Raw genomic sequence first — 21939 nt, 5'->3', positions numbered from 1 at the left:
TGATACTGCCTCAGAAACCCAAGGAGGGGTCGCTATGAATCAGGGCTGACTTAAAGGCACATAACAACAACAACAACAACTGTCTTTTTAGGAGCTCTGGTAGTGTAGTGCCTAAAGCACTTGACTGCTAACCAGAAGGCTGGTGGTTCAAACCCACCAGCCACTCCTCGGAAGGAAGGTTGAGCAATCTACTTCCCTAGTGATACTGCCTTCGAAACCCAAGGAGGGGTCGCTATGAGTCAGGTCTGACTCGATGGCAAACAACAACAACTGTCTTTTTAAACAAATTACACATTTGCTTTTAAGTCAAACAAATACAATTCAGCATGGCATTTTTTTGTTTGAAATTGTAATCTGCTGAATTACTTTTTGTTAATTTTTTAAGCAATAATTTTTAATAAGAAAAAGAAAATTTACATTCAGGTTAAATTAAAACCCACAATATACCAAGTCACAACTTTATCTCCCAAATCTATTTCCACTCCTTCTACCTAACAATCAAGCCAAAATAAACTCTAGCACAATTCAAGTGAAAAAGGGTAAAAGAAGAGACAGTTTTTTACTAAGAAGCTAACTAAAAGCAGTTTCTGAGCACTTTGGTAATAAATTCCTTGTTACCAAATACAGACTATGTTGAGATATACCTAAGATGAGGTAGAGTTAGAAGCTGTTTTTTCAAGTGTTAGATTCTAAAAGGCAGAAGCCAAAAGTTAGTTTAAAGCAAGCACATAGAAGGAAAAGATGTATTGAAAATAGCACAACTCATACCAGCTTCAGTGTTTACTCTTGTTAGCTAAAGTACCTCCTCCTAGCACACAGGTTATTAAAGGGTTGGCATTTCAAACACACCAGCCATTCTGTGTTCTGTGGGAGAAAGAAGAGGCAGTCTGCTTCCATAAAGATTTACAGCCTTGGAAAACCTATGAGGCAGTTCTGCCTGGTCCTATAGAGTCCCTATGAGTCAGAACAGACTCCACAGCAATGGGTTTGGTTTTTTGTTTTTGTTTAGGAACAACCCAGAGTTTACTGGTAACCAATTCACAGCTAAGCACTGAGAGTATTGTCTTCACCAATCACTATGCAAACTCCCAGGTCCCCTCTCCCCTCCCCTACTCCTCCTCATCCCTCTAGGCTGAGGACTGGGCAGGAAGTCTGGTAGAATAAGGAAGCCTCCGGGAAGTGGCAAGCAGCCAATTCAAACAGGATGGTTCCAGTTCAGGCTGGTTCGAGTCACAAACAAGCATTCCTAGTTTTCCCCCAATATTCAGACACAGTGGCTGTCCCAGCAGTACACAATAAGCTCTCTGCATTTAGTCTCAGAACTACTTTGCTTTCATTTCTAGCAGCAGATCATCTTAAATGAGAGCAGAGTTCTTAATATGGAGCATGTATGGGTCAGCCCTAGCATGTGTTTAAAATTAAAAAACTGTGGTAGTCAATGTCATGAGACAAAGTGTATGTGAACTGCTGTATGGAAAGTGAATTTGCTCTGTAAACTTTCACCCAAATCACAATTTGGGGAAAAAAAAAAAAAAAAACCTGACTCCCTATTCCATTCAGAACCCTAATGCTGACACACCTTTACCTCTCAAAAGTCTAATGAAAAAAGAAAACTAGAAAGGAAATGAATCTACTTTATAGATTTCTATAACAGGAGTCCACCAGGGCAATTAGAAAGAAAACACTTTTCCATTTTCCATATTTAGTACAAAAGAACCTTGGCTGCCTAACATGACCCCAAAAGACAAAAGGTTGTTTGTAATGTATTGCACAATACCAAACAAAGCAAACTACACAGTGGTCTAGAAAGGAATGTGTTTCAAAAATGTGGGAACGTCAGTGACCTCTGCAGTTTGCCTACCACTGATGGGAATGGAAACTCACACATGTATTTTGGTACACTTCTTTCCTAAGCATTTATTACATGCTGCCAAACAACCCTAAAACTGCATTAAGTAGGAAATGAACAAATGCTAATTTCTTTGGAAAGTAATAGTTATTTAAGACAACGTCTCAAAATGAGGCAAGACCTAATGTGCATTTTAAGTCTAATAGTTTCCTCTAGGATTGCAGACACTAGTATACCTACTGTTCTCTATTCTCTATAAAGTCCTCTTTAAGCACTAGGTAACATTTTTAAGAATTCAGATACAAGTATTTTTAAAGAGAGAGAATATTTAATCATATTCAGTCAATAAAACCATTAGTTGTCTTTTATTGGAGTCCATCACAAAGAACAGTAGCAATTTTCAAAATAGAAATTTCATTTAACACCTGGAAAGGTTAAGAACACATTTTATTTATACCAGTGATTTTCAGCAAAACCTATCTACCTTTTGCAAATCTCAGATAATTTTAATGATCCAAAAAGGTAAAATTGAGGCAGACAAACAAAATAATAATATAACAGGTAAAGAATGGTTTGTGAAATCCAGAAATAAATCAGCTATCTGAAATGCAACACATGGTATCTTAACGTAAGTTTAAAGTAAAAGTGCAAATATTTTAATTTTAAGTAAAATAAGGGGCAAAAAGATAAATTAAGACACATCCATTGTACGTATCTATTATCCTTGACTTTAGCTTCCTAAAGGCTTTGCTAACCCTTTACTGTCCCTCCTTGAAAGTGTTCTGAATGATCCTAAAACACACACTTCATCTGTCGTAATTCCAAAAATCAACATATACTACTGATTTTCACATTTTAGTTCAGAATAATTGACAATGGTCTAATGTTTGTCAATGGTCTCTGAGTACAGATATCATTTTCTCTTTACACAACCAAAGAACAAAAAAAAATCCCATTTCAATGTAAGCTTTTCATCTATAATAAGCAAGTATAATCACAGTAGTAAAGAGGGGAAAGCTTGGTATCACGCAGTAAAACCAAATTCATTAACTTCTACTTTCACTTCAATCCTAGTAACAGAAAAGCTGGGGAGAAAAGTCATGGTTTCTAATCATCAGTTTCCCAAATAAGGTTTAAATTCAGTTACATCATTTTTTCAGAGATTAAAATGTACTACTTTTAGTGGTAGTAAATTTTTTTCTGTTACAAAATCAATGAGTAAGCTTTTTTGATGGAACAAAGCACACTGGAGAATAAGAAATTAAAATGCAGCAAAAGAAAATTTTGTTATCTCCAACTGAATCCAGAAATTTTTAGTTTATCCATAACTATAGCTAAGATTACTTTTGATATCTGAAATTCAGACAAATGTGTTCTTGACTAAACACTACCAACACACCACAAAATTTTACCAGTGCTACAAAAATCACCAATTTTTAACTTTTAATCACTTAGGAAACTCTTACGTTCTTTACATATTAAACCTGCTTTCATAGCTGGCAGTTTCCAGCACATGATACATATTATAGCAAATTGTATAGCCAAGTATTAATGAGCATTCTTTCACCCACCCAATACCTGATTAAGCATTCCTGTAAAAAGGAGAAGAGAGGTACTCTGTCACTGTCATTTTGATATGTGTAATGCCACAATCACAATGGTTCCCCCTTCACCTTTTCAGCCTAATCTATATTCTTTTACAAGGCATCAAGGTGACAGCAATTTAAAAAATTCTACATGAACTTGGAAGAAAATCATCTCTCCTAACTAAAATGAGAGAAGTACACAATTTCCTCATGAAAAGAAGAAAAGATATTTAAATAAAGTCCCTCCCTTAGAAAATGTGTTTCCTATGTTGTTGTTGTTACATGCCGTTGAGTCGGACCCGACTCATAGCGACCCCTCCTTGGGTTTCCAAGGCAGTATCACTACGGAAGTAGATTGCCCCATCTTCCTTCTGAGGAGTGGCTGGTGGGTTTGAACCACCAGCCTTCTGGTTAGCAGTCAAGTGCCTTAGGCACTATGCTACCAGAGCTATAGCATCTAGATAATTTATAAAATGATACACAGATTGGTCTTTGTGGAACAACAAAAAAATGCTTTTTTAAGGGTTGAACATATACCTGAAGTAGATACACTCCTTGGAGAGAACAATCATGGGAGAAAGAAGGGCTGCTTATGCACAGGGAGACAGTTCAGGGGGCAGGAGTGCATGGAGGGATGGACACAGGGAAGAGGTAACTATTGGGAGGAAGTGGGAGGGGAGCTGTTGCATAGGGGTAAATTTGTAGTCAATGTCATGACACAATGTGTGTGTGAACTGCTGTATGGAAAGTGAATTTGCTCTGTAAATTTTCACCCAAATCACAATTAAAAAAAGAAATGCTTTTTATTAAACTAGAGACTGTCGTGCTAATACTTTTTTAGTTAACAGGGTCATATTCCCTTTTATAAGCCTATGTCTGATACAGAAATCCAGAATTCCTTTGATATGCTAATTATTGTTTACACATGATTCAGGTTTAAGGAAGAAACTTAAATTGTCTAAAATTTGTGTATGTGGGGATTATATAAAAACACTTTTGATATAATTTACTCAAAACATGTAAAATTGAAAAACAAAACAAAACTAAGGTTGAGCAACCTACTCCCGTAGTGATACTGCCTCGGATACCCAAGGAGGGGTTGCTATGAGTTGGATCCGACTCGACGGCACATAACAACACCACCACCACAAATAATATCATCAGCAATAAGAAAACTTTATTCTTTAATAAAAAAGTAAATTATTTTAATGGAAAGCTAATACACTAGAGAAAGTATGTCATATTTTAATATATACTAAAAAGTAAAAGTCTGATTGCTCCAAGTTTTGTATGCTTTTCTTATTACTTTTAGCAAGTACTACAAACGCTATTTCATATATCGGGAGCTCTGGTAGCATAGTACCTAAGGCACTTGACTGCTAACCAGAAGGCTGGCGGTTCAAACGCACCAGCCACTCCTCAAAAGGAAGATGGGGCAATCTACTTCCGGAGTGATACTGCCTCGGAAACCCAAAGAGGGGTCGCTGTGAGTCGGGTCCGACTCGATGACAAATAACAACAACAACATTTCATGTAGCAGTTTTCCTGCCCAGAAAGTGTGTCTCTTTTTTTCCTTCTGTCACCAAGTTTCTCTCTTATTCTTAGAGTTTATGAAAATTCAAAAGAAATTCTAATAGTGCAGCAACTGGGGGGTGGGGAAAAAAAAAAAACCACTGCCATGAAGTCGATTGTAACTCATAGCGACTCATATTCTGTGGGACAGAATAGAACTGTCCCATAGGATTTCCAAGGATGCAGATCTTTATGGAAGCAGACATCCACACCTTTCTCCCATGGAGCAGCTGGTGGGTTCGAACCACTGACTGTTTGCAGCCGACTACTTCAACCACTGTGCCACCAGAGTTCCTGGTGTGCCACCTATACAACAAGAATTTGAGGAAATGTAATCAAATACATTTTTTAAAAATCAACTCATTCTAATTTTTAAAATCTATTTAAGAAAGTATTCTGGTTTCTTCAAATAGGTATCTAAGCATAATTTAAAACCAACTGGCTGACTGAAAGCCAGAGAGATAAAACAGACAATGAGATGTCACCCACTGCTGTTATTTTCACGTACTTACCTTTATTACTATAGTCATTTTAATGATCTGAATCTGTATTTTTATTTTTATTAGAAATATAAAAATGTTTGTTTTTATGATTTGAATGTCTGTTGTTACTTAGCATACTTCCCCCACCCCTTCAGACAAACCACCAGTGTTCAAAGGAGCAAAAAGGAAAAGGCTGATTAGAAACCAAAAAAATTTTAAGGGGGCAGAATATGGAGCTACCTTGGTAAAGCCGGAAAAAGATCCAGATTAACGTAATTACATGGTAACTCTTAGTTAGGCACAGATAGATTATCTGTTTTGGATTAATGTTTTATCCAAATTGATTATATTCTTTGGAACCTATACAACCTGCTACTGATCAACTGTATTCTATAAATTTGGTGCACAAAAAAAGAATTATTTATTAAGTGAATGATTGGCTGAAAGTAAATTCAAAAGTTAACTTTAGCCTAAAAAGAGAGTTAGGGAAGTAATCTGTTGGAGGTAGGGGTAGAACAAAAAAAGTTTTCAATTATCCAAATCTTAACTTCCTTCCAACACCCTTTCATCCATTCCTCCCCTATTCACTTAGTAAACCTTTAAAGGGTACAGAATTATGGGCCAACTGTAGCTACCAAAGGTACCGGGGATCCTTTTGTTTTTTTGCAGTCTGGTAAAGCCTATGTTTTCAAAATAATGCTTTTAAGCACATCAACTAAAATAAATAGAAATAAAAAGGAAACCAATTATATTGAACACATTTTCAATCCTTGTGATATAGTAAAACATGTTTTTATTACCATTAAAGAACAGGACCTTGCACTGGATATAATAACCATCACAATGTCAAAGTAATGATAATCATAAACCCAATTCTGAGTTATCTGCCAACTATAATTAACATTAAGATATTATGGACTTAAGACTGGTGACAAACTCACATATACTGTTAATAGGACTGTGGTTTGTTGCTTACTTTTGTAATGGAAGGCAAGGCTTAATTTCAGTTACAGGTTAGTGAAAAGATGTAATTTTACACCCTATCCAAGTTCAGTGACCCCTGAGCCAGCTCATCGTTGGCTCTGATAAAAGTGAACAACCAAGAAACAAAACTCAGAACTACTGGAAGACACTAGGAAAGCTTATGAACTAAACTGAACTTCAAAAAATAATTTTCACACAAAAACATGTTCTACATCCTACTTTGGTGAGCAGTGACTGGGGTCTTTTTTAAAAGCTTGTGAGTGGCCATTGAAAATGCAACGAGTGGTCCTTGTCCAGAGCAAAGAAGAACGAAGAAACCCAAAGACACATGGAAATAATTAGTCCAAGGGACTAGTGGACCATGTGAACCTTAGCATGTATAACCTGAGGCCAGAAGAACTAGAACTGGCTACTACTGTCAACCACTCAGAAAGGGATCAAATAGGAGATCCTGGGTAGAGTGGGAGAAAAATGTAGAACAAAATTCAAAATCATAAAAAAAGACCAGGCTTACTGGTCTGACAGAGACTGGTAAAACCCCCAAGACCATGGCCCTTTATCATCTTTCAAGCCTGGAATTGAACTCACTGCTATGGCTTCCAACCAAACAACAGACAGGCCTATAAGGTGAACATTTACACCAGGTAGGTAGCTTCTGAGAACAATCAGCCATGTGAGATCAGAAGGGCAGTATTTGCACAGGGAGACAGCTCAGAGGGCAGGAACGAAGGACACAGGGAAAAAGGTCACCACAGGGAAGAAGTGGGAAGAGAACATTATAGGGATTATACTCAATGTCATGAAACAAAATGTGTATGAACTATTGTATGCAAAATTAATTTGCTCTGTGAACTTTCACCCAAATCACAATAAAAAAATTTCCATTTTTTAAAGCCTGTATAGATTGAGGAGGGGAAAAAAAAAGACATCCAATGATAGAGAATCAGGGAAATTAATATGCTCAACTTTAATCAAGGGCTTTTAAAACAAATACTTTTGTGCAATTTACATATTTAAAATTTTCTGCTGAAAAGAAAAGTGATTCATTAAATGGTCCCAATAAAGAAAGAGATGCAGCAGCACAGGGTGGTACACTGGAAAGTTTATGCCATGAAGCCTTAATTCTCAGTTAAATACTGTGAAGAGTTTTGCAGAAACAGTAGGCGTATCATTTATAAGGACTTCACAACTAGACTACCATTAATCCAATGTTTACTCATTAGAAATGCACTGCTAGGAATCTGTTCACCGAAACTGTAACAATTAAGGGGGATAGTTGTTGTTGTTGTTATTTACCGTTGAGTCGGCCCCAACTCATAGTGACCCCTCCTTGGGTTTCCGAGGCAGTATCACTACGGAAGTAGGATTGCCCAACCTTCCTTCCGAGGAGTGGCTGGTGGGTTTGATTAATTTCCCAGTCAGTCATCCAGCCAGAACTGAAACTTTTTCTGTAAGTAAAACCAAGTTATATTTTGCCACTATAAAAATGCTGATTTTAATCTTTAAAGGACTTAGGAATATAACAGCTTCAAAGTTCTACAGTTACAAAGATCACCAAAAAAATAACTTAATTAGCTTATAAAGTGGACAATAACACTCATGAGGAACGTACTCCTCAGAACAATTAAACACTAGTGACCAAAAAAGGACAGCATTTGTCCCCAAAGTTCAGAAGACAGGAAGGGGCAGGAAAGAAGGAAGGATGGAAAGGGATCCCAGGGAGGAAGTGGGAAGAGTGCTGTTACATTAAGGGAATTGCAATGAAACAAAATGTGTATAAACTGTTGAATGGAAAACTAATTTGCTCTGTAAACTTCCATCCAAACCACAATGTAAAAAACAAAAACCAAAAAAACCCTGTATTTCTTCCAAAAGGAAATTGAATGTTTAGTTGAATTTATATAACATCTCAAAATATTATACTTTGAAATCAATATAATTAGAAAGGAAAAGAAGACATTCATAAAATAGAGTCTGAACTCAGGGACAATGGACATGCTCTGAACATTAGAGGATTTTATTTCTGTGAACTTGCTCCAATTACAATTTAAGGACTAACTCTTTTAGCTATCTACATCAATTTTGTTTTATCCTTCATGTTAACTAAGAATTGTACCTAAACATTTAAAATACTTATTGAACATGTAGTCTGAGGAAGGCAATATACTAGGCTTTGCAGTGTACATAAAAATGATCAGATCCTGTACTTAGAGGATAGCCTCAAAAGACCCATCATTCAGTCAAATAACCAAAATTTCACTTTCTTTTTCATAAATCAGCATAATCTGGTTCTTATTGAAACATCTCCTTCACCTATCTCAAGTTAGGCATTCTTACAGTTGTAGTTTTCCTTCTCTAAATTACTGAAAAATAGCCCTACCAACTGGAATCCCAGGCTCCAATCTTCTTATTCTAATCTACTAGCTGCTTTGGTAGCATAGTGCCTAAGGCACTTGACTGCTAACCAGAAGGCTGGTGATTCAAACCCACCAGCCACTTCTCGGAAGGAAGGTTGGGCAATCTACTTCGGTAGTGATACTGCCTCGGAAACCCAAGGAGGGGTCCTATGAGTTGGGTCCGACTCGAGGGCACATAACAACAACACAACAACAGTTGCTTTTGTAAAGTACAGATCTCAACAAGCTATGTTCCCTCTCAAAATCATTCATCAACTCATCTTTCCATCATTGTTGTTGTTGTTATGTTATGTGCCATCGAGTCGGCCCTGACTCATAGCGACCCCTCCTTGGGTTTCCGAGGCAGTATCACTACGGAAGTAGGATTGCCCCACCTTAGCATGGTTAAATCATTCTAAATTATTTGCTGTTTCCAAAATATTCTTCCATCCATTTGCATCTCTTCACTTCCGGTTGCTGCTTTTGCCCACAGTGTTTCCTATCTAGCCTAAAGCTCATCTCCTCTACAATTCATCACATCCATCATGGCCCAACCAAATGCCACCTCCCACATCTCCTCAGCAGTCAAAATAATTCTCTTTCTCTGTTCTCTCACTTTTCTTTTTGTGTGTAGATACAAAAATTGTCATTACATATAAGTTGTCACTTCAGTGAAACTAGGAGTCAATAAGCTAATGGATAAGGTTCAAGAAACTCATTCTAAAAGCAGTCCGTAAATATCAGACTTAAATCTGTTAATCTTGAAAAATATGACTAAATATGGAAAAAGACCTATAACCTAAGTAAATGTACTATAATCTTACTGAAGAAAAAAATTAACATTTAAACAAAAGAAGACATAAGAAAGGGAGAAAGAAACACAGAGTCAAGAATCTGTCAGCCCAAGGGAAGGAGCTGCCATAAACCAGCAAATTTCGGTATCTATATGCCCTCTCAGATACCCTACAGTGCAAAGGAGAGATGATAAATTCACATGGAGCCCAAAATCTGGACTTTTAGGTGAAGTTTCAAGTTGTCAAGCACTGACAATAATTTAAATTTAAAATACTATGAAAGGCAAAACTAAATGTTTCCACTGGTCATATTAGGACCTCCAAGCCTTCAGGTTGCATTCTGTGATATAAATCTAGTTATCATATCTTGATATACCAAAACCAAACTCACACCATCGAGTAGATTCGGCTCATAGCTACCCCTCCTTGGATTTCCATGGTGGTATGTCTAGGGAAATAGATTGCCTAATCTTCCTTCTGAGGAGTGGCTGGTGGGTTTGGACCACCAGTTTCCTGGTTAGCAGTCAAATGCCTTAGGCACTATTCCACCAGAGCTCCCATAACTTGATATAGTAGTCATTATAAGTCCTTTTGATCACCAACTCTTTAACTGTAATTTAGTTCCTCATGTATATTTTCTAAGTAAACCTTGCCCATTTGCAGTTGTCTTCTGGTCATAAATAAATATTCAGAAGCAAACAGATGCTTTTCCCCAACTAGATAAACAGCTCCATCAAAGTCATCAGATCACTTCTGGATTCAAACCTCTAATTCAAAATCATTGTAACTTCCACCAAAGCACAATGGCATTATGAAGGTCCTGTATCACTGTTTCTCCTCTAACTTCAATACCTGTATAATAGATTGGCTTTTCAGTAAGTTTAGATCCAACTGAATGTAGCAGCAATCCTTTAATAAAGTAGATTTGGGGAAAATGGCTAACACTTGAGTATCTTAGATAACACTATGTAAAGTGTGACACAAGATTTTATAAACAGTTTATAGAGTTCAAAGGGATCTCATCAACTATTTACATAGACCAGTACACCACATGAGATCAAGAGAGCGTCTGGGTTTCATCTATGGTTTAGAGCTGGAACCAGAGCCTAATTGACCTCTTCAATTAAATGCTTGTTTCATTATACCATACTGCATCTTTCAGAATGTATGAAGATCAAGATAAATATGTATCATGTTTGCATTTACTATTTTAATTTAGAAAATGTAGTAGGCCTAAAAGCAGTCATTCAATTATATGACTATCTACTATTTTTAAACTGATTCTAAGCAGGCAATACAAAAAGAAAAATAACTAGTCCAAGCAACTTAATCAGGTCAAAAGATCTGTATCCTATAAATTTAAAATATATACCACCTAAATTTAAAACTAGGATATCTGGAATTAAGAGGTCAAACAAGTGGAAATGGGAATGAATTAAAGTAACCAATTTCTTTGTCCAAAGACTATCAACATGTGAGGTAGTAATAATAATAGCTAACAATCATTAAGAGCAATTATTAAATATTTCTTTAACATGTACTGGGTTTCAAGCAAAGGTTGCATTAAAAGGGATGGTGGTTTGAATCTACCAGCCACTCAGCAGGAGAGAGCTGTGGTAGTCCATTTCTATAAAGATTACAGTTTGGAGACCCTACAGGGCAGTTCTACTCATTCCCATAGGGTCATTATGAATTGGAATCAACAGACAGCAATGAATTTGGGTATCAAGCTAAGCATTTTCATGTATTTTTCATTTTAACCTTCACAGTAACTTTATGAAGTAAGGTTCCTAGTATAAAAGATGAGAAAGTCGAGGCCTAGAGAGTTTAAGTGATTTGTTCAAGATTGTGATAACAGTAAGTTATACCTTCTACTTAGATCTGTGATTTCAAAACCCACATATTTAACTTCTAAACCAAGTTTCCTATTAAGATTACTTTCAATCTATTATTTTCGTCTTTGGAATAAAACTCCTCTATAAGAATTCTCAACTAATAGAATAAATATACTCAGTCTTAATGAACAATAAAATTACAACTTGCATTTAAAGAAAGCTTTTCTATTTGAATTTGAAAATTGGCTACCATCCTGATGTTAAAATTAGTTAAAATATGTTTATAAGTTGATTTAGTCATTTATAATAAATGAACCAACAATATACTTCACTAATACATTATTTGAAAACCAAATAGCTTTAACAAAAATAAAAAGTAAGGTGGTATTACACAGTTAAGAAATTAAAAACTCATTGTCAATGTCACTGGAAGTTACCATTTTATATAACTAAAGTTACCACTTCTCTACCTTTTTAGCAATTTAATTTTAATATTGAGCATAAAATGTAATATTGAGAATAAAAAACCATTCGCAAAACATCTCTTAGCTTCAGGCACTTGAAAGAATGGTTAATTCAATCTACTAATAATTGCTAGACCATGTTTCTTTACTCATTACACACGATCCAGGTTTGCTTTCTTCTAAAAAAAAAAAAAAAACTGCTATAGTACAAAACCATTACCTTCACCAACCATTGATCTTTTGAGAATTGTGTTTTACTTAACAGCTTGTCTATCATAATAAAAGGCTGTTAACCTACCTGTCACTGCTGGTACTACTGCTGCTGCTGAATGAATCACTACTGGAGGATCTACTCCTAGAGCCGCTGCCGCTAGGGGACCTTGTGGGTCTAGATGCTTGGCTAGCCAGTCTCTGGGGAGACTGATTTCTAGACTGGGATGAATGTGGTGACCGACTCCTGCTGTGCTGGTAATTCCGGTCTGGCCTTCTGCCTCGTACCTCCCGGGTAATATCATCCCTGTAGATATCCCTGTGTACCACACTGGGCAGTGTAAACTGCTCCCGAACCCTAGGTTCATATCGGGGGTCATGAGTATCAAAGCGGTTTGGACTTCGACTCCGAGAAGTATAATATAGCCCATGTTGTAAAGTCCGCTCTCGAGGATCTCTATAGTAATCCTGATCGTAATGTCTTGTCCGATCAAACGCTCCTGTCCCCCGTTCATGGTGTCCATAGGCACTATGTTCATAAGCACGCTCCCTGTTATCTGAAGCCCTGCATTTAGGAGGGGGGAAAAACATTTAATCAATCAAAAAGGGGCAAGCAAAACTAAAAGCAAGTCATGCAAACATTCACTTCAGCACTGTCTTTGTCACTGGTCATTTTCTACACAGCATTTACCTACTTAGTAAGCAAGCTTAACATTTTATTTGTCTTGAAAAATTATTTTCACAGCTGAGCAATCATTGTTTTAATAGTATATTGGGCTTTCATGACTAGTGCTGCAGGTCATTGCTCCTCTGGATTTTCTGAATTGAAGACAAAAATATACATATGCCATCTCCTTTTCACTTTAAGTTTAACCAAATAAGTAGAGATTGTCATATTAATGTTTTCTACACTTTCATCTGATTAAAGTATATAGCACAGTGTTATTTACTTTGCCAATTTATTTCAGGCAAAATTTCCATGATACATTTTAACATAGACATGAAAGCCCTACTATAATGCATGTCCCAGCAATAGGAAGGCACTTTTATCAAAGAAGTCCAGAAAAAAAATTTTAAGTGTGAGTTTTCTCATTAATTTTTGACTTCTTGGGTAATTGTAAAAATTTCTAGAATATATAAATTGCTGTGCCCAAATAATCATATTTAATAATAAAAATGTCAATAACTTTTAAAAAAAAATAAGTAAAGATAATAGAAACAATGGATCATCACATGCTACTGTATGTAAACTAAACTAATTAAATAATAATGGCTATTTTATCTCATACTACTAGATCCCAGATAATTTAAAAAATAAATTGTCCATTCCAGGATTCAATTTGTTTAGATATGTTTATATATGTATTTCATAAGAAATATGTTCTTTTAGCTATACTCAAGTTGTCTATGATGAAATTAGGCTATGCTGGAAGCTATAAGATACTTTAAGGTTAAAGTGGCTTAATTTTAAAAATATTTAAGTATGATATGAATATCTGTCAACCTAAAGGTACAAAAATTGTTACATTAAAATTACACACATGCAATTATGTACTAATATTAAAAACTAATTCTAATTATATTTTTTAAAGTCTTAAGTTCTCTACTTTAATAGGGAACTAGAACTCAGCTCTTGAGTTCCTAAAAGACCATTTCAATTGAGTTTTTCTTTAACTTCATCTTTTGGTCTATCATCTATCAAAAAAATTAGAGATATCATGAAAGATACAGAATTAAGAATCTCCCCCAATAAAATGTGGCAAAAATTCTACAACTAATAATATACCCTTAATATATGCATAAATCCAGATCTCTTACTAAGCCTCATTCTCAACCACTATTTAATTTAGTAGCAACTGTACCTTCATAGGTTGTTTCTGCTGCTACTATGAAAAGCAAGTGGCATGGCAAAAAATTCAAATATCTTTTCTACTTACACTGCATTAAATAACTTTCTCTTTTTTTATTAGCTACAATTCTGGAACCGGGATAGAGTTTCAATGACTAACAAAGAAGAGGCTTTCCTTTAAAACAAAATTTCATAAATAATTTAGTACCCTATCAAATGTTAATCAGTGAAAGCATTTTGTTTTTTAATTATATAACAGGAACAATAGGCAATAGTTTTAGAATTACTACATATATACATATATATGTATATGTGTGTATATATGAGTGTATATGTGTGTGTGTGTGTGTATATATATATATATATATATATATATATAAAATAAATATGCAAGGTTCTTATCCATTAGGAAGGTACAGAAGGCAAGCACAAGAGCCAGCAGAGCTGAAATCTAATGGCTATTCTTTGAATCATCTATTAGTACTAAATACTTCTAGAGTTAGTGGGAAAAAGAAAGAGAGCTTGACTTGGGTTAGGAGAGGGGCTAATATACACAGGTCAGGACATACCAACCTTTTCCAAGTGTGGAAACACGACCTATAATCCCAATTAAATCTAGGGAGAGAATTGTGAACATAACTTCCCCAATTTTGGCCCCTCTTATGGGGGTAATCCACCTTCTTAATGGGCAAGGGTGTCAAATGATATTTAGATGAACCACCAGAAAAAAAAAATCTTAGTGACCAGACAAAATAATTCCACCGGAAGCAAGTAGTCCCAGATAAACTGTAACTCTCAAACCCCCAGACTTCTTTCTTGAGATAGTAGACAATTAGAAATTGATCCACATTTATAAAATTTCCAGTTCTAAGTATGAATCAGACAGCTGGCAGAAATATCCTCTACAATTCCAACAAATGAAGAATGTGCAGTTGCTTGCCAACAGTTCACCTTTGTAGCCATCCAGCCCAGTCAATTTTGATTGCTGTATCCACACTGATCACCATGTATTCGGAGCTAAAGTACCTTTAATTGGACAGCAACTGCTTAAGAAACAAGATAGTAATCCTCTTCCCCTGGACTAATGGAGTCTTGATTGTACGACATCCCATACATTCCAACAACTCGAAAAGAATGGCTATATTCCAGGGTTTAGGAACATCCATCATCTCAATTTCTCCCCGTTCCATCAAGAGGTATAATTCCAACATGGAAATTATGTAGATCCAAAATGGAAAAAAATCAAACATTGCCTTCTAGCTTCTTCATCCAAGTACACATTTCCAGGTTTAAGTATTGTTTGTAGAATCCAAGCGGTTGAATTATGGTCTACTAGATTTTATGTGCATGACAATCCAATTTGTTTGTAAACTTCAAGTAGTGAAAACTGAGAAGCAAATAGCAACTTCTAAAATAATCTGTAGGCGCTAATATTCCGAAAATATTCCATATAGTACAACCACAAAAGTTGTAGCCACATAGCTCCATCAGGTAGAAAGGATATATCCAAGGAAGGCCTTAACATTATCCAAGAAAGGGAATCATTAATTCTAGAAGACTGGTAACTCCAAAAAAGATGCTTCCATAAGAAATCTTCCACCACCTTATCTCAAGAGTAGATATCCAACCAGCTGCAGGAAATATCCTCTATGATTCCATAAGATACCAGCCACTGGGATAGAAATCACTTCTGTTTCCAACCCAAATTAGGAAACATTCAGAATGCCCAAAACTTTAAATCCATCTGGGGCCCCTAATTATGAGTTTCTGTTTCTCACCAAATCAAATACAAAATACCTGCCTACAGAAACCTTGGAACTTACCCATCAAGTCTCCGCTCATAACGTCCTTCTCGCGCATGAAGTGATGGTGGCGGGCCATAAGCAGGCCCTCCACCACCTCCTCTGAACCCAGAAACCTCTCTACTACGAGCTGCTATGGAAACTGTATCATCCAATCCCCGAGCAGCACTCGGAATGGTGCCTGGTTCATTATAATCCGTGCGTAGGTCTCTATCTCCCATTTTGTTGATTGAGTTGTGAGCTTTCTGTGCACTTTTGATGTCCACAAAATCCACAAAGGCAGCCACTCCTCCTTCAGATCCCCTCTTGGGGAGAATTTTGACACTTTCCACGCGGCCATATCTGGGGGGAAAAAAAGTCAACGTTATTACTGCGTATCAGTAAATTTCCAACGTGAATTTTGAAAAACAAGGTAATTTTTAGACAATTTTCATTTTCTGTATGTTTGCAAAGTGACTCAGATATGGTTCTTTTTTACACTCATAATTTTTTTCTCTCAGGGTAATTATTTGCAAATGTTTTATCCACATTATTATATTACTCTCATTTGTTAAACGCATTAACTAAATTACCCTTAGCCTTTCCAAAACACTTAGCTGAAATGAATCTCTCAAAAGTTGTAAAAATGTTTATATTCAAAAAAGGATACAGAACCTGAGATAGGATCAAGGTAATTTAAGACCTTAATTAAAATAAAATAAAAACTGTAACTATACATATAGCTACAGATATCATATAAACATACTATGTGACAATGATCTTAATGAAAAAATAAGATGCTTTCAAATGTTGCTTACTCAAAGGTAAAAGAAATTAAACTATTTTGTTGTCCTTTTGCAAATGACAGTCTAAATTTTTTAATGTAATGTTTTGCTACTTTTTTCCCCAGGTTAACAATAGAACTGTTAACATGTATAAATTTAAGTATAATTAAAATTGTTTTTCATATATATTAGTAAAGCTGAGAAATCTTTTGCTAATCCCTATGTTCTGTTTTTTTTTTTTTTTTTTTTTTTTTAAAGTTTACTTTGTAAAGAAAAAAATTAGGACACCTTTTTATACTTTGAAACATTATCTAAGAAATAATTATTTGAAATCACTGAAAAAAAATACATGAAAATTCTGTAAATTTCGTTAGGACCTAGTAACTATATTTTATGTACTTGTAATTAGGCATTTTAGAAAGGCAGGCACAAGCACTTTTAAATATAGCACTCTTATTTGCTGACAATTCAAGATCATAATTCTATACTTTCCCTTAAGAAGTTGACACATCAGAAAGCAGAATTTTTCTTCTTCTATCCTATGATTCATGTTACTATAAGAAAATACAATCCTAAAATCCAGTTTTATTTAGTGCAAATAAATTAATAAAGTGATCTTTTTAATACAGAAATAAAGTTGATAGAAATTGTTTTTTTCATACAAACAAAAAAATACTTTCTGATGTATCTGATAAAGAACTTATATCTAGGAGTTAAAGAAATCTGACAACTCAATATGTTTTTTTAAATGATTTTTAAAAAGATTTGAACAGATCCTTCACCCAAGAAGATACACAGATGGCAAATAAGTACTTGAGAATGGACTATGTGGTAAAGCAAGGAGTCCAGATAAGAGGCTAGAGCTCTGGTGACACAGACTGTGGTTAAGTGGCTAAGTGCTTGGCTGCTAACCAAAAGGTTGGAGGTTCAAACCCACCAGCTACTCTGTGAGAGAATGATATGGAAGTCTGCTTCCCTAAAAGTTAGTCTTAGAAACCCTAGAGGGAAGTTCTACCCTGTCTTATAGGGTCACTATGAGTTGTAATTAACTCTATAGTAATGGGTTTGTTTTTTTTGTTTTGTTTTATGAAGGTGAAACACCAGAGTAGTAGCCATGAAATGCAAACCAAAACCACAATGATATACCATTTGACACCCACCAGAATGGCTAAAATTAAAAAAGACTAACCATACGAAATGGTGATCATACCATATGTTGACTGCAACTCTGCTGATAAGAATGTAAAATGGTAGAATCACTTTGGGAAATAATTTGGTAATTTCTTAAAAGTTAAGCATACATCTACTGCACAATTCAGTCACTCATTCCACTCCTAGGTATTTGTACAAAAAAATTAAAAACCAATGTTCACACAAAGACCTATACATGAATATTCATGGCATCCTTATCTGTAATAGCCAAAACCTAGAAATCATCCAATTGCCATTCAACAGTTAGGCTTTTGTATCTCTCATTCCAGTAATTGTGGTGGTTACCTCTCAGATGTTTTAATTTTCATCTCAAACATAACATGACCACTGAAAAACCCTGTGATTTCCATCCCACTTCCCCACAAACCTGATTGTCCTGAAGTCTTGTCATCTCTATAAATGGCAATTTTATCCTTTTAGTTGTTCAGGCAAACAACCTTGACTGTTATCCTTGAGTTACTCTCGTTCTCTCACACCTCACTTCCAATCCATCAGGAATATGTCCTTAACCTAACCCTTTCCTATCACTTCCACTCTCCCTGCTTCCACTATAGTCCATTCTCAACACAGCAGCAAGGACGATCCTTTCAAAAGATTAAGTCAAAGCAGATTGTTTCAGAGAAAAACCAAAGTCATTACCTCGGTCTCTAAGAACCTACAGGGTCTGCCCCATCTCCTTCATCTTCTATCACTCTCTTCCCCTCTTACTCATTCCACTTCAGCCACACTGGCTTCCCTGTTTCACAAATTCGTCACAAATGTGCTTCTTTGTCTTTGTCTTTACTGTTTCCTCTCCCTGGAGCATTCCTCCAGAATAGATACATACGATCTACTTTCTTTCTTCAGTTCTCTGCTCAAAGCTTATCAAAAAGGCTTTCCATGAAAACCCTACTCTTTAAAATTACCATGTGTGTATACCTACCTACACAAAACTCTGTCTTTGTCTAACAAAGACACAAAACTCTCTATTTTTATCCTCCACCTTTATTTTTCCCAACTGTTTTTATCACTACCTGACTTATCTTACTTTTTATTTTTTATCTCCCCTCACTAAAACATAAACTCCAGGAGGGCAGGAACTTTTTCTGTTTTGTTCACTGCTGTTAACTCCAGTGCCTAAAAGAACAGTGATGGCATTTAATGAATACTCAAATATGTACTGAATGAACAGATAAATGTGATCAAAAATATATCATGACCATCACAAGACAGTGCATTAATTGGATATAATTTTGTGAACTGCTTTAAGAAAATACTTCTAATTCCTACCAGTACACCTGGCATAACAAATCAAGCTCACATCAATCTAAGAAAAACCTAATGGGCTTTGTTAAGTAAAAGTTCATAAACTACATTATAAACTTGAATGTGTATGTTTTTGAGATGCTGGATCTACTGTAGCCTTCCATAAGTATAGGTTTTAGGAACTGATATTAAATTCTAAACATGGATCAACATCCAGAGAAGCAACATTCAAGAAGTCGTTTGACATACTACACTGGGAAAAAAACTACTGCAAAAGACCTCTTTCAACAGTTTTAAGAGCAAAGATGTCACTTTAAAGACTAAGGTATGCCTGACCCAAGCTATGGTATTTTCATTAGTTTTATATGCATGTGAAAACTGGACAATGAATAAGAAAGACCACCAAAGAATTGATGCATATGAAATGTGGCACTGGCGAAGAATACTGAAAATACCATGGACAGCTAGAAGAATGAAAAATTTGTCTTGGAAGTACCGCTAGAATGCTCCTAAGAAGCGAGAATGGTCAGACTTTGTCTGGCGTACTTCTGTCATGTGGTCATAAAGAACAGTCCCTGGAGAAGGATATTGCACTTAGTAAAGTACGGGGTCAGTGAAAAAGGCGAAGACCTTCAATGAGATGGACTGAGACAGAGTGGCTTCAATGATGGGCTCAAGCACAGCAAAGATTGTGAGAATGGTGCAGGACTGGGGAGTGTTTCATTCTGTTGTCCATAAGGTTGCTGTGAGTCGGAATCAACTCAAAGCACCTAACAACAACAAACACGGATTTTAGGAAAACAACAAAACAAGTTTGAGACTGGATAAGTTAAGAATTTGTCCTACTACTGGCCTAGAACAAATCTAAAACAGTGAAATGTGACTCACCAAAGTCCTCTACCTTTTATTCCTATTCCAATTCCTCAGATGCCCAGTACCACTGAATCATCTCTCTTTCTTTCTCTCTCTCTCTCTCTCTCTCTCTCTCTTACACACACACACACACACACAACAACTTCTCTCACCAAGGCCTATGCTTCCCAAGTTCTCCCTCGCAACATTTACCCCAAGAGTCCCAAACACCTACTATGAGCCAAAGATTACATGAGGAGTACTCGGGAAATAAGAAGATTAAGACATTTTCTTCACACAGCTCCTTACAATCTAATCTTGGAAAACAAATATATAATCAATAATAGTGAAATATGAGAAATCCTATGTATAAAATGTTGGGATACCAAAATTCATTTAGGGGCTCTGTATTCCTTTAGAGCAATCAGTGCTGAAAAATTTAAACATCCACTTTACATGCTTGGAAACAAACAGTTAGTGCTTCATTAAATTGTGACCGTGTAAAAATTAATTCAGGAGCTCTGGTAGCATAGTGCCTAAGGCACTTGACTGCTAACCAGAAGGCTGGCGGTTCAAACCCACTAGCCACTCCTTGGAAGGAAGATGGGGCAATCTACTTCCGTAGTGATACTGCCTCGGAAACCCAAGGAGTCAAGTCCAGCTAGACGGCACATAACAACAGCAACAACAACAACAAAAATTAATTCAACTGAGTTGAATGGAAGAGAAGTGACTTCATCAAATAGCGTATGGCAAAAAACAATCTTAAAATATAATGTCAAAACCATAGATGTATATATAATGCCAACCAATGTACTTCACACACTACTGTCACTCAAAACTATCTCATTAACATCTTAACATCATCGATTCCCCCTCAATGTTTTTAAAAAATTGTTTGTTGTTTTTTAAAAAAAGTATCTTCATTTTACAGAAAAGTCATTTCTTTGAGGAAATTAAAGAGTCCCTGGGGTTTTAAAAGTTTATTAGAATACGATGAAGTAAAATCTTAGAATCTAATTTTCATGCCTCAAATAAAATTCAGTAGTGATTTTGATTTAATAATCTTATCACAGCAGTTATACTGAAGAATATAAATAAACTTTTCAAGTAAAAATGTGCAAATCAGTATAAAAAGGAACGGTTTGCATATAAAATACTCAATATAAATGCTCAACATTCTACTACACGTATTTACACAATAGATCTGACCAATGGAAAGCATCACAATTTCTTAACTAAATCCTTAACCAGAAACATTTTCTAAGCAAAATCAAATTAAGCATCAGTATTCAGTTTCTGCTGCAAAGTGACTACATTCCACTAAGTTAGCTAAATCTAAGTAGGATTTATTTATTCTGATTTCTTAATCACTCCACAGCAATACTTGTTAATTTACTTTTATTGACTAGCATCATTTATGATACAATTTAGTTAGTCCAATAGGCTTGATAATTGAGCTCACCAGAAACCAAAACAAACCAAACCGTGGAGTCGGATCCGACTCACAGTGACCCCTCCTTGGGTTTCCAGGGCAGTATCACTACGGAAGTAGATTGCCCAACCTTCCTTCTGAGGAGTAGCTGGTGAGTTTGAACTGCCAGTCTTCTGGGTAGCAGTCAAATGCCTTAGACACTACACCACCAGAGCTCCTTAATTCACCAGAGTAATGGAAAAAACTTAAGATCACATTCTGCTCAAAATGTTTTCTTAGTAACACAACAATAAATACACATTACCACAGGCACACTAAGAAAGTGGTCTGACAAGGGGCAAGGTTGTAGTCACTTCTTGATCACAGCCAGCTACCCAGAGGGACCGAGTAGTTGAACCAGTGGGCTCGGGATCATAGAGTCACAGGGGACATCAAGCTCAACTGGCATAACATACTACACAAAATAATGTTCCACCTCCTACTATGGCGAGTAGCAACTGGGATCTTAAAAGCTTGCAAGCAACCTATACAACTATGAGACCAGAAGAACTAGATGGTGCCCAGCTACCACTGTCATCCACTTGGAAGGGATGTAGGAGATCCTGCAC

At 36.0% G+C, this 21939-nt stretch overlaps 1 protein-coding gene across 1 annotated transcript in view; it reads right to left on the bottom strand.

Annotated features, from left to right (window-relative positions):
• SPEN (spen family transcriptional repressor) overlaps positions 1 to 21939 on the bottom strand; it is a 101669-nt gene that overhangs the window by 54502 nt on the left and 25228 nt on the right. The window contains exons 2-3 of the mRNA XM_007950768.1: positions 15845 to 16165; positions 12261 to 12737 (exon numbers count right to left, since the gene is read on the bottom strand). Coding sequence (XP_007948959.1) covers positions 12261 to 12737; positions 15845 to 16165 — 798 coding nt within the window. The remainder of the gene's footprint in view (positions 1 to 12260; positions 12738 to 15844; positions 16166 to 21939) is intronic.

Source organism: Orycteropus afer, unplaced genomic scaffold (genome assembly GCF_000298275.1).
Source record: "Orycteropus afer afer isolate SDZICR_OR568_19922 unplaced genomic scaffold, OryAfe1.0 scaffold00288, whole genome shotgun sequence".
Taxonomy (NCBI): domain Eukaryota; kingdom Metazoa; phylum Chordata; class Mammalia; order Tubulidentata; family Orycteropodidae; genus Orycteropus; species Orycteropus afer.
This window is presented reverse-complemented; position numbering and strand designations above follow the sequence as displayed.